At 35.5% G+C, this 15,000-nt stretch overlaps 1 protein-coding gene across 1 annotated transcript in view; it reads left to right on the forward strand.

Moving 5' to 3' along the window:
* Positions 1-15,000, forward strand: part of Gycalpha99B (guanylate cyclase 1 soluble subunit alpha 2) — a 361,252-nt gene that overhangs the window by 149,638 nt on the left and 196,614 nt on the right. The window contains exon 3 of the mRNA XM_068345970.1: positions 8,453-9,053. Coding sequence (XP_068202071.1) covers positions 8,613-9,053 — 441 coding nt within the window. The 5' untranslated portion in view covers positions 8,453-8,612. The remainder of the gene's footprint in view (positions 1-8,452; positions 9,054-15,000) is intronic.

Here is a 15,000-nt window from a genome sequence, read left to right on the forward strand (position 1 = left end):
TTGAGGGGCAAACATATATGCACTATAAACAAGTTAGACAAGTGAAAAATATCTTATACATAATAGAAACAGAATTAATGCCAGAAGAAAGAAAACAGAAGGCATGAAATGAGTGAATTGCCTTAAAAAGTATTAGTAGAGTTCAAATAACGGGCACTAATTCAGTTACATATTCATCAAAGCTGCGCCATTAAGCAAAATAGTATTTCAAAGCGAAAGTAAGTCTTTCTCTGTAGTTATCATATTTGGAATATTTTATTCTTTATGCTGTATTTTTGTTAACCCAACAGATTACATACGGATGCTAAAACAAAACTACTCCGCAATATTGATTTATGTTAAGCAATAAACGAAAATGGAGCGATGTGAAATGAAATTGATGCAATAAAAAAGTTCATTTTGGAGGTCTAGAATTGAATTCGGGCCCATTGCATATCAAGAAATAGGGAACACAACCATTATCAATAGAAATGACAAAAGATTTTTTTCACGGCAAACAGAAAATTAAGCTGAAGCTTAGACATTGTTGAGGAAGAGAATGTTTCCGAATCTGATGAAAGAGAAACACTAGATGAAGCTTATAATTTGGAAAGTCAATGTTTCTCGTCTCTTTCGGCACGAGAACAATAATTGGGAACTGAAATTCCGTAATCTAAGCTCATTAGAGAGGAAGGAGGAGATTAGGCCCGTTATTAAACTAATAACAAGTTATGACTATATACCTCCGCCAACGAAGTTTGGAGGAGCCTATGTTTTTACCCTGTTTGACTGTTTGTTTGTGAACAAGTTCCTGGGCACAATCTTACTCAGAGCATAGTGAAACTTTCAGGGATCAACTGTTATTTTTCGACGTGGGAGTGATTCAATTTTGAATGTCCTAGATCAAAGGTCAAGGTCAAGGTTGAGCGAAAGGTCGACCGAATGAACCCTTACCTCTAGAAATAAGCTGCTGTGGTGGAAGTCTGCTCTCTCAAAGTGTTTTTCCAGAATAAACTGGTTTCTTCGTTTTCAGAAATCCAACCTAAAGACTTAACATTTCCAAAAGCAACTGTATTTATTTCTCCCAATAACAGTTCATATACTCAATTTAGTACTTTCACTCTCTGTCTGTCCCCGCTTTATTGCATCTTGAAAGTGAATCTTTGAATCAAAGCAAAGCACCTAATGGAAAAGCAACGGAGTATGACAAACCACTATGTAGGGCATTTATAAACTATGAGAAAGCTTTTAATTCTGTCAAAAGTTCAGCAGTAGTGAAAGTCCCTCAAAGACAAGGAATAGATGAATCTTATGTTAGAACACTTGAAGGTATTTACACAGGCAGTACAGCAATCCTAAAACTTCATAAAGATAGTGAGAAAATTTCGATTGAGAAAGGAATTGGACAGGGAGACCTCGTCTCTCTTAAATTATTCAATGATGTGCTCATATACATGAGTCTTGGATGTGATTTCACGGAAGAACATTATTTCAAATGAAGTGATAGCAAGGGGAACAAAAACTACTACTAAAGTGCTCTCTCTCTCTCTCTCTCTCTCTCTCTCTCTCTCTCTCTCTCTCTTCTCTCTCTCTCTCTCTGTTCAGCTTTAGAAAATACTAGATTCTCTTCTAATTCAGAATTTTCAAAATACTAGATTCTCTTCTATTTCAGAATTTTCAAAATTCTGAATTAGAAGAGAATCTAGTATTTTCTAAAGCTGAACAGAGAGAGAGAGAGAGAGAGAGAGAGAGAGAGAGAGAGACCCTCTCTCTCTCTCTCTCTCTCTCTCTCTCTCTCTCTCTCTCTCTCTCTCTCTCTCTCTCTCTCTCTTCTCTCTCTCTCTCTCTCTCTCTCTCTCTACGTGCAGCTTTAGAAAATACTGAATTAACAAAATTCTGAATTAATCAGTAGTAACTTGAAACCCGAGCATCTAGGCAGCTTTAATGTTCAATGGACAAACGATTGGAAAGATATTTCTGATAAATTGGTTTTCCACAAAGACATTTTTTATTTTTCTAAAATTGCTAAACATTTGTAAATGCGTTTTGGTTTTTTATTGCTTCTACGACCGCCATTTTTAGAAAGTATTAGATATTTTTATGTAGCACTTATAAAAGTGTAGTGAAGGTCTCACATAGTTGTGCAATCTCATGAATTCTAAATTTTACTTTTTTTTCAAATTAAATAAGAGCATATTAACATTTTTAATGTGGCTGAAGTACTAAATGTGTTGTCATCTATGTTGTTTATCCTTCTCATGGATTTTGTAATACGTCGAACAAATGGGGATTGTTGAGAAGGATTGAACTGGATTAGTAATAGGAAATTTCCAGAGATAGAGTATCTTGATGACGCTGCCTTTATTAGCAGAAAACCACGGTATTTGCAATGCTTGCTTACCAGAAGTCATGAAATATCACATGAGGTTGGGCTCAAGATAAATAGAAGAAAGACAGAGATGATGAGAACGGAATATGCAATGGGAGAGTAAATATCGTTGGAAGGAGAAAGGATTAATGAAGTAGAATCATTTGAATATTTCGGAACTATGATCTCTTATAGAATTGGAATTTAATGAAAGATTGAAGTAAGCAAATCAGACAATGGCTAGGTTAAATAAAACTTGAAAAGCAAATCGCCTGAAATTACATATAAAAATCAGGCTATATAGCAGTTTGGTGAGGTCGGTGTTACTGTGTGGACATGAGTCGTGCTATGACAGTGTAACAATATTGAACAGATTTTGTAGATTTGAGGTCAAAGCCCTCAGTAGGATATTAGGAGTTAAATGGCAGGACAGGATTAGAAATGAAACTATAAGAGAGATTACTCGAGTGCCATATGTGGATGAGACCATGAGGAGGGGTAGATGAAGAAGGTTTGGGCATGCTTTTTGCACTCCCCGAGAGAAATTAGTTCACCAAACGTTTAACTGTGCTCCACAAAGTATTAGTAGAGTTGGAATACCCAGTCCTATATGGCTGAGGACTATGAAGCGTGAACTAGGATATGATAAATGGAGAAGTATTGATTTGAAAGCTCAAGATAGAGACGACTGGCTCTTTACGTCATTATGCGTAGGAGATGATGATGGTGGTGAAGTATTAACCTGGAGGATATTCAAACAATAGGAATGTTTTCAACTCCAGCTCCACCCAAGTTTTAACATTTTCGGTTTTCTCATATCACTCTGAAGGTATTTTGTCCTTAGCAGTGTGCATCAATAAGCAAAAAGATATCTTCCCTACACGACCAAAGATGTAACAACTGATATTAAAAGCATTTGTATCGAATCTTACGATCTGATGGCATGTATTTCAATGTGAATTTTATCCAAACCATAAATACCATCTGCTTTTTTTATATTTTTGTCTAAAAAGCAAAGCTTAGAACTTAAACATGTAACATTTTGATCGATTGCGTATAATAGGAAATTGCAAATTTCTTAGTCTAGAGAATAAAAGTGAACCGGGACCATACTGAAGGTGGCCATGCCGGAGATGGTCAGATCATGGTCTGTGCAGGTCAGGTTTGATTTTGGAGTGTCCTTCTCTTAGAAGAGCTGTTTACACTATAGCGAGAGAGTTTCTTCTACCCTCGCCAAGAGGAAAATAGCCCTTGAGCGAAGAAGAATTGTTTGGTAATCTCTGTGTTGTCAGGTGTATGATGACAGAGAAGATTGTGGAACGAATAGACCAAACTATTTAGTGAATGTGTAGGCAATGACAAAATTATCCGTAACCAGAGAGAGGGATCCATTGTAGTACTGTCTGGCCAGCCAAAAGAATCCAGTAACTCTCTAGCGGTAGTATCTCACCTGGTGGGTGTTAGCCTGGCCAACCTACGGTCCGTGCAGGTCAGGTGCATATATATATATATATATATATATATATATATATATATATATATATATATATATATATATATATATATATATATCAGTTTACGGGCACGTTTATCGTGAATAAAGCCTTAATGCAGGTACGGTTTCTGTCACAATTCTGTTGAATTCAGGCAGAGTTCCTCTCAGACATTATAATAATACCAATCAGACCACTTCTTAACATATTCACTCTGTGGAGATCAATTATAATCTGATTAAGAGTTTCAATGCCTGCTTGTTTACATCTGCTGCAAAGATCTGGAATTTTATTCATGGTCCACTTTTCATTATTATTCTAACCTTCATTTAAATTGGGTCTTTTCTCTACAATTAAAGGAGAATAAAAAAAAAAAAAGACCAGGAAGAAGAAGAAGAAGATGATGATTATGATGATGATGATGATGATGATGATTCCGGTTCAAGTAGTGGACCGCCAGTAGTAGTAGTAGTAGTAGTGACTGAAAGCCAATCTGAAATCGAATGTGTTGATATTTGTTTTTTCTTTCGGCTGCTCGTCTCTCGGTGGGAAATCCTAGAAACATATATTCTAACATTCAGGCATTTGTCTAAGAGGTGGGGTTGCTCTGCTCAAGAGAAAATGCGAGATAAACTTTACCACAACAGTCATTCTTTGATTACATTAGCATTCGTGTAGTTACATCAGCTACAAGTTGAACATCGCATAAACTGTATTGTTACTTCAAACAACATAGTTGAACGGAGGTTATATTTTAACCCCTGTTTGTGTGTTTGTTTGTTTGTGAACAGCTTTCTGGCCATTTTGTCCGTAGAGTAATGAAACTTGCAGGGATTAATTGTTATGTAAAAGCTGGAAAGGATAAAATTTGGAAAGTCAAGGTCACGGTCAAGCAAAATGTCCAATTCACGTAATCAGCCATAAGTTTGGTCCTCGTTGTCACACAGACATCAAACTTGGCTCATATCTAAGTGCATGCAAATCCAAGCCAATGAATACATGTTAAGGTCAAATGTCAAGGTCAAGGTCGAGCAAAAGGTCAAGAAATAAGCTGCCGTGGCTGAGTTCTGCGCTCTACTGAGTGCTCCTCTAGTTGAACTTTATCTAGCATAAGCTTTCTGTAAATTTCTGCAATTCTTATAATGCATCTATCTAACACTTTCTAAGTTTATATTATTGTCTAAAAAGAAATTTACTTTGAAGATCTTTCGTCAAGGTATATCTTCCTCCCTTATTTTCATATTTTTGGTAAATGGAATGATTTTTTTTTTAGTTTAAAATGCATATAAAGATAATTTAGAAAGCTTATAATAAACTTGAAAAACATATTCTGTATATATACGCACATGCACACATATATATGCTGTATACATATTTATACATATATTTTCTCATGTATATATACATTCAGTATATATATATATATATATATATATATATATATATATATATATATATATATATATGTACATATATATTATATATGTGTATATGTGTATATATATACATATATATATATATATATATATATATATATATATATATATATATATATATATATATATATTTATGTATATGTATATATATATATATATACATAGAGAGAGAGAGAGAGAGAGAGAGAGAGAGAGAGAGAGAGAGAGAGAGAGAGAGAGAGAGAGAGAGAGAGTTACATATACTTATGTATGTATATATATTTTATGCATATATAGATATATAAATATTTAAGTATATATATATATATATATATATATATATATATATATATATATGTATATATATAGTCTATAGATATGTATGTATTTATATGTATATATATAAATGTGTATATATATACATATATATATATATATATATATATATATATATATATATATTAATTTTTTCTTAATATAACCTGAATAATGTGAGTGCGCTATTACCTCCGACACCGAAGTTGGGAGTAGATTATGTTTTCGCCCCTGTTTGTGTTTGTTTTTATATGTGTGTGTTTGTTTGGGAACAGCTTCCTGACCACAATTTTAATCGTAATGAAACTTCCAGGGATTGCCTTTTATGTAAAAAGCTGGATATGATGAAATTTTGGAAGGTCAAGGTCAAAGGTCAAGGTCATGGTCAGGGAAAATGTCCAATTCACATAATCAGCCATAAGTTTGGACACCGTTGTCACAGAGACTTCAAGCTTGATTCATATTTGAGGGTATGAAAACTCACGAAAATTAATATTTGTCAAGATCAAAGGTCAAGGTCGAGCACAAGGTCGAGAAATAAGCGGCTGCGGCGGAGGTCTGCGCTCTACTATGTGCCCCTCTAGTTCTCTCTGTAGCAACTTATATACTTTTTCACAGAAAACTAGAGTATTTCTTATCTTTTGTCAAGAATAATGCCTAGACCTTGTACTATATATTAGCTTAATAAAAAGATTTTAAAACATAATAAAGAAAAAAAATTGGCGAAACAAGAAGAAAAAAAGGCATTTTATATATTAGAAATTTACTCATATAAACGGGATTACCTGTCAATTTATATATATATAAAAATATTATTATTATTACTAGCTAAGCTATAACCCTAGTTGAAAAAGCAAGATGCTATTAACCCAAGGGTTCCAACAGGGAAAAAATAGTCCAGGGAGGAAAGGAAATAAATAAACGATATGAGAAATAATGAACAATTGAAATAAAATATTTTAAAAACAGTAACAACATCGAAACAGATATTTGATAAATAAACTTTAAAAAGATTTATGTTAACCTGTTCAACATAAAAAACTTTGCTGCAAGTTTGAACTTTTGAATTTCTATCGGTTCAACTACTGATTCTCAATAAGCTCTACTATGTGCCCCTCTAGTTCTCTCTGTAGCAACTTATATACTTTTTCACAGAAAACTAGAGTATTTCTTATCTTTTGTCAAGAATAATGCCTAGACCTTGTACTATATATTAGCTTAATAAAAAGATTTTAAAACATAATAAAGAAAAAAAATTGGCGAAACAAGAAGAAAAAAAGGCATTTTATATATTAGAAATTTACTCATATAAACGGGATTACCTGTCAATTTATATATATAAAAAAATATTATTATTATTACTAGCTAAGCTATAACCCTAGTTGAAAAAGCAAGATGCTATTAACCCAAGGGTTCCAACAGGGAAAAAATAGTCCAGGGAGGAAAGGAAATAAATAAACGATATGAGAAATAATGAACAATTGAAATAAAATATTTTAAAAACAGTAACAACATCGAAACAGATATTTGATAAATAAACTTTAAAAAGATTTATGTTAACCTGTTCAACATAAAAAACTTTGCTGCAAGTTTGAACTTTTGAATTTCTATCGGTTCAACTACTGATTCTCAATAAGCTAATTTTTGTGCAATTGAAGAAGACACAAACCTAATTAAATGTATTATGGACTGATTTCCTCTTCATATAGGTTTTAGAGTCTGTTTTTTTTTTTTTTTTCCAAACAACTGCAGGATACATATGGTTTTAAACCATAGAGAACAACTACCTGATAAGCTATGCTCTGACATATATCATTTATATCACGGTCTGTGCAGGTTTGGTTATGGAGTGTCCATCTCCTAGAGGATCGGCTTACCATAGCTAAAGAATCTCTTCTACCCTTACCAAGAGGAAAGTAGCCACTGAACAGTTACAGTGTAGTAGTTAATCCGTTGAGCGAAGATGATTTGTTAGGTGATCTCAGTGTTGTCAGGTGTATGAGGACAGAGGACAGTTGCGTGCAACTTCCGCGGGCAATTCTTTCAGGGGCTTAAGCACCAGATGCAGAGAACACCTGCCACCGAAATGGTAACAGCGTACTGGCCAACCCGTTGACGAGAGATCATATTTTCACTGGAAGGTCGGGTTTGGATGTTAACGATTTTATAGTGTTAGCTTCCTATGGTGAAAAAAAAAAAAACCCTTCTTGATATAAATTGAGTCTTTTGAAATACATTTCCGGAAACCTGCGTAGAAGAGTGATTCAAGGTCAATTCCCCTCTTCATAGGTTGAGTTGTTATTCTTGTTATGTTATTCATGTTAATTTTGTCTTATTGGTAATTGCTGTCCTCGTAGTTATTATCTTTAGATATGAATAATATGCATATTTTATCCTATATATGTATGTATGTATATATATATATATATATATATATATATATATATATATATATATGTACATATATATATGTATATATATATATGTATATGTGTGTGTATATATATGTATATATATGTATATATATACATATATGTATATATATATATATATATATATATATATATATATATATATATATATATATATATATATATATATATACTGAGAGCTGAGAGAGGGGGGAGAAGAGAAAGAGAATGTCATTAACAAGTAATAAGAACCATCTTTATTCCCCTTTAAAAATCCTTTGTCTTTGTGTACACACTAGATAATTGAACAAGATATTCTCTTGATACTTCAGCTACAACAGGATGATTTTTAGCAAGCTCCCCTTTTGATATTCATTTAATTCTTTCCTTTCTTTAGTAAATTTAGTAAAAATTAGTTGCAAATCTGAGGTAATTTATACGTTACACATTATCAACTCTTTTTTTTTTCAGATTGACTGAAGTACATACCTTACACGCTGCGTAGGAGTCACATCTTTTCCATCTGAGAGTATTCCAAGCATTACTCTGTTGGCAAAGACGGAGCCATTACCAGTCCATCCTCTTGACAATGGAAGGAGAGTGAAGGTCATGTGAGGGGTCAACCTCCGTCATGGCCTGCCCCTTCAGCAGCGCTCACGTGCCCGCCGTGGGTGCTAGTGTTGAAGATGGCGGGGCCGTGCGAGTCGGCGGGGCTTCTGGAAGCCGAGGCTGGGACAGAGGAGTCTCTGTGGAGGGTGGCACGACTGGCCCTGTGGAGAGCCTAGGTACAGTGCAGGAGAGAGTCAGTTCTTACACCCGCATGACCCGCTCACCTTCAGCTCCCGCTGCAGTGGCTCGCAAGATCTCCGGAAGATGGTCCAAGTCGTCCCGGATGGATGGGGGAGCTGGGGCTGGTGCAGGAGGAATGAGGGGAGGAGCTTGGTCCCGGTCTCAGCCATTAGAAGACGATGAGCGACCGATTCTGACTCCTTCTAGTGACCCCCCTCACCCGGATATGCCATTAAGTCTACAAAATTTAACAGAGGCTGTTTGGACATTCATCACGATACCCGTAAGTTGATCATGTTAGGTTTATTTTTAATATTCTCGTATGTGTTTGCTTAATTCCTTTAGTTTGTGCACATGCATGTTTATGTTCATACTTAACAACCCACAAATTCACGCATGGTGTGTTTTTTTTTCAAATTCAAAGCACTTAAATAATTTTTTGTTTCTATTTTACACTCTATTCTTCCAAAGGAACTTTAATCTATTGCTATAAATGATCAAAATCTCCCTAAGCTTTCTGTTTGGTACCGCATATAAATCCAGTGCAAGGCTTTTTTCAATGAATACTCCAAGCAAAGTGTGTGTGTCATAACAATTTTCTGTGGGTATTGAATTCCAAATTGAACACAGCCTGCAAGATATATGTAAACTTTACGTTACCTCCGGTTTCAATAATAAGGGAATTACTCAGATGTGTATGGCCCAGGAAATATAGACAAAATAGATAATATTTAAAGGGTTTAAAGTCCGCTCATGAATGACACAGGCAAAGGACAGTGACATTGCCTTAGCTAGTAGGACAATGCCCTAGAGACTGACCATATATATATAATTATGATCAGCGCCCAAGCCCCCTCTCCACCCAAACTAGGATCAGGGGAAGTCAGTCAATGGCGGCTGATGAGTCAGCAGATAGATCTATAGGCTCCCCCACACCCCTCCCTCTATCCTTAGCTCACAAGGATGGTGGGGTTGCAGCAACCAAAGGCAGTAACGAGTTTGAGCGTAGTCGAACCCCAGTCTGGCGATCACCAGGCAAGGACCTTACCAATAGGCCACCACAATTACCAGAAATGAGGGTAAGCAGCATTCACAGATGGATATACAGTAATTAGAATACTGATAAAATTTCAGACCGGACCAGCAGCTGGGCAAATCCGCCCTTCTGCTTAGCACTGAAGACACCAGAGATAAGGACGGAAGCCTTAGTTTTAATAAAAGTTATAAAGAGGCCTTCATCAACAATACCAAACATAACTGGAAGAAAAATTTAAGGATGAAATCATTGACTTAGCAAGGAGTGTTTGAAGACATAGATATGTGAGAAGGAAGAAAAGAAACAGTGAATGATGAGATGAGGAAATAAAACACTGATTGAAGGAGAAAAAATATTAGTGGAGATACATAGTTGATATCAAAAGGAAGGAGTATTGACGAAAGTTTAGGGGAATGGATAAAGAACACAAAGAGTGAGAGCAAAATTAGATACGTAATATTTTCAGATAAGAAAGTTAATAAATTCTCTTTAGGTGAAGAAATTGCATCAGAAGGAAACAAATAATTGTAGCACGCACAAAAATACTGCAACTTTGATAATAAAGTAAGACTTTCTGTCCATTAAAACTTACGCAACTTTAACATGGAGACAGAGTCTGCCCTCATCGTACAACCACTCTCACACCATTCTAGATACTTCTCTTTTTACATACTTCAGCTCAATGCTTTCTCCCATGTGACGTCCTTCTAATTTCCAATACTGTAAAAGATTCTTTGATTATGTTCAAGAATTTCGTATGATTGGCCATGGTTAAAGTGCTGCCTTTGACAATGTTAATTATGAGGCCCTTGTTTTCAAACTTAAAAAGATGGGGCGCAGGTAGGTCCATTATTTGCATCATAAATTAATTTTTAAGTAATAAATTGTGAAGAGTAATTGTTGATAGTCACCATTTTACATACTTCAGCTCAATGCTTTCTTGTATGTGATGTACTTTTTATTTCCAAAGCTGTAAAAGATTCTTTGATTACGGTCAGGAAGTTTGTATGATTGGCCATGATTAAAAGGCTGCCTTTTACCATGTTGATTATTAGGCCATTGTTTTCAAACTTAAACAGATGGGAGTAGGTAAATATTTTCTTTGCACCATAACTAAATTTTTGAGTAATCAATTGTAAAGAGTAGCTGTTGATGGTCACCAGAATAACTATAGGAATCCTTTATCTGGTGTTCCTCTGGGTAGTTTTTTTCGGCCCATTACTTTTCATGCTAATCATATATACACTTGATATGTGGGTTAGCCCAGAAAACAAACTTGTTGCATATACAGATGATGCCTACTCTCTGTGCATCAATTCCACCTCCTGAATGTAGACCTGCTATATCTAAGTCCATTTTAAGTAGGTCAAGACAATGAGTCTTCAACATCCCGTTTTTTTTTATTAGCAATGTCTATTTAACTATTTACAGCTGAAAATTTTAGGAGTGATTCATGAATAAAAGTTTACTTTTGAGAAATAAATCCAGTGTGTCTCTCCTTTAATTGCACGATATATTGGCATATTGAGTAAATCGTGTAAAATTTCTGAGGAAATGCTTATGACTAATTTTACCATATTTTGAGCATTCTCTCCTGACTGGTCTTATGCTGTTGACTCTCATCTTAATTTGCTGACAAAAACTTCCTGTCTATATAACTCCTTATTCATAAGATGAATATTAATCTTTGCCGCCACCATTTAATTTAATTTTTTGTGCATATTGGATAAGATTTCGCATAATTCTAACCATCCTTTACATTTAAATCTATCATGACTGTACCGTGTGTACTCAGTACTAAGCATTCAGTTAATTCTAAGTCTTGCCCTTTCCAGCGTAAGATGAAATAATAAAAGTCTTTTAAAAGTTATATTCCAGCTGTAACCAGATTATGACAAGCTTGTTTTCTAGGCTAATCCACACATGAAGCGTATACATGCATGAAAAGTAATGGCCCGAGAACACTACCCTGAGGAACACCAGATATAACATTCCCAATTGTGCCCATCAATGACTACTCTTCGGAATATTTAACTTGGAAATTGAATAATAATGTACAGACCTACTCCCATCTGTTTGATTAGAATGAAAGCTCTCATGACTAACACGGTCAAAGACAGCACTAAAATGAGGGACAATCGTATGAACTACCTAATCATAATCAAAAGAATTTTGAACAGCCATGAAAATTTGATAAAGGACATCACTCGGAGCAATTTTTCAGTGAAAGCTAAACTGTAAATTGTAGAGCAGATGATTACCTTCAGCATACGTATTTAAATGTTTAGGCAAAAAAAAAAAAAAAAAAAAAAACACCTTTAGATGATGCGAGAGTTATAGAAATTAGGTTGTGATGAGCAATAATAGAACTACCATAAATGTCTTTACTTAATAAAGGGACATTGGCAATTCCTAACAAGTGAAAAGAACATTTTATTGCTAACTTTTGATGAAAACAGACTATTCAAGATCTAAAAAAGCAGTTGTGTTTATTTAAATTAAAGATTAACATCTGGGTCTACACATCCATGAGCATCTAGGTCCAGTAAAAGTATCAAAATTTCATAGAACCATAAAACTAAACTTGTTAATTCAGCTTCTGAACACAGGAATGAAGATCAAGTTTCTCTTTACTCTGTTTACTATCAAATATGTCAGTTAAAAGGATTACCTTTTCCTTCGGACAGTGAGTGACAGACCCACCAAGTTTAAGCAAAGGAAGAATTGTGAAGTGTACACCAAAGAGTACATATTTGAGTGTTGTCCGCCATTCATGTTCCTATGTTGTACTAGAAAAAAACGTTTCTTTTATGGGCAAATCTTGTTTCTTTTCAGTTGAACCATATACTTTCTGATCTGTTACTTTTCCAAACATTATAAGCCTCATGCTTCTCCAAATAATTATATGTACTATGATCAGTGATCCAATGTTTTTCTTTCATTTGGTATTTAAGTGCACAAGATGGGGGAAATTCAAATGTAAGAGGTCATTCTAGATTCTAGATATATCTTGCAAGAGTATGATATATTATGGACAGGCTGCTCTGTCATAATTACTAACAAAACCAAGGCATATATATCTTTAAATATTTTATCCTCTTTATTCATTGCTTGCATATAGTTTATACTGCTATTCCCTTGTATCATTTCCTCACTAGGCTACTTTTGTTGTTGGGGCCCTATGGCTTGTAGTATTCTGCTTTTCCAATCAGGGTTGTAGCTTTGCTACCTATGTTAATGATAATAATGATCAGATGTCCCGGCTGGAAGACAAACCTTACTTGTCATAACAACAGGGGCATCAGTATATACTAGCTCCAAGCAATTACCAGAATTGTGTGTAGCCCACCATATGATCTGCTTACAGACTGATTCAGAGGCAAAGTCAAAAGTTCTTAAGCCATGGAAAAGCGAGGGAGAAATTAAATCTAACTCCCAACATCGAAAAGCACAAAAGAGGCCTTTCAGTTATCTTCTTGTATCTTAGCCATAATGGTAAGAAAACAAACGAAGATAAAATCATCCCTGTCTGGATTTCTGAAGATAGAAACGAAATAAAAATTGTCACGGCCGCCCCAAACTTTAATGACCTGAATCTCATGGCATCCACATTCATAGCAGGACTTATAAGAATCAGAGTATTCAGTCCTATTGAGAACTGCAAACTTTTTGCCCTAGGAGTGGCAACCCGTTTCAAAGTTACTGTTTTTTTATAAAACCTGGAATAAGCAGTTGTGATGAGTGCAGCATTTGAGAAATGAAATTTTCAGAACATAATAGAATATTATAGTGTCTGGAAGCAAGTATAAGGTCTCTAATATTGTCACATTGTCCACGAATATTGCAGTATACTAGACGTCACTGTACATCTTGGGCGCACTGATCCTGGATTTTCTTAATATATCCAGGCAAAACCAACCTTTATATTAAGAGACAAAATTACGAATGAAATTAGTCAACATGACGGAGTCAACCAATCATGCAAGGCTTAGTACCCTCCAGGACTGTAACTTCAACTAAAGGAAGGGCATTAAAGGTTTAAAGGCCACTCATGAATGGCAGAGGCAAGGGATAGTGACATTGCCCTATTAAGCAGGACAATACCCTAGAGACTGACCATATATACATATGATCAGCGCCCAAGCCCGCTCTCCATCCAAGCTAGGACCAAGGAGGGCAAGGCAATGGCTGCTGATGACTCAGCAGGTTGACCTAGAGGCTCTCCCAAAACCCCCATCCTTAGCTCTAAATGATGGAGAGGTTGCAGCGACCAAAGGTACTAACGAGTTTGAGTGGGACTCGAACCTCAGTCTGGCGATCACCATTCAGGGACGTTACCACATCGGTCCCCATAACTCATATATATATATATATATATATATATATATATATGTATGTATATATATATATGTATATACTGTATATACTGTATATATATATATATATATATATATATATATATATATATATATATACATATATATATATGTATACACACATCAGTCATTATTAGTCCACTGCATAACAAAGGCCTCAGACATGTCCTTTCACTTACGTGTGTGTATGGTCTTTCTGTATATATATATATATATATATATATATATATATATATATATACATACATACATACATATACCAAGGCACTTCCCCCAATTTTGGGGGGTAGTCGACATCAACAAATGAAACAAAACAAAAAAAGGGGCCCTCTACTCTCTACGTTCCTCCAGCCTAACAAGGGACTCAACCGAGTTCAGCTGGTACTGCTAGGGTGCCACAGCCCACCCTCCCACATTATCCACCACAGATGAAGCTTCATAATGCTGAGTCCCCTACTGCTGCTACCTCCGCGGTCGTCTAAGGCATCGGAGGCAGCAGCAGGGCCTACCGGAACTGCGTCACAATCGCTCGCCATTCATTCCTATTTCTAGCACGCTCTCTTGCCTGTCTCACATCTATCCTCCTATCACCCAGAGCTTCCTTCACTCCATCCATCCACCCAAACCTTGGCCTTCCTCTTGTACTTCTCCCATCAACTCTTGCATTCATCACCTTCTTTAGCAGGCAGCCATTTTCCATTCTCTCAACATGGCCAAACCACCTCAACACATTCATATCCACTCTAGCTGCTAACTCATTTCTTACACCAGTTCTCACTCTCACCTAACCCTATCTACTCGAGATACACCAGCCATAC

The sequence above is a fragment of the Palaemon carinicauda genome, chromosome 22 (assembly GCF_036898095.1).
Source record: "Palaemon carinicauda isolate YSFRI2023 chromosome 22, ASM3689809v2, whole genome shotgun sequence".
Lineage (NCBI taxonomy): Eukaryota > Metazoa > Arthropoda > Malacostraca > Decapoda > Palaemonidae > Palaemon > Palaemon carinicauda.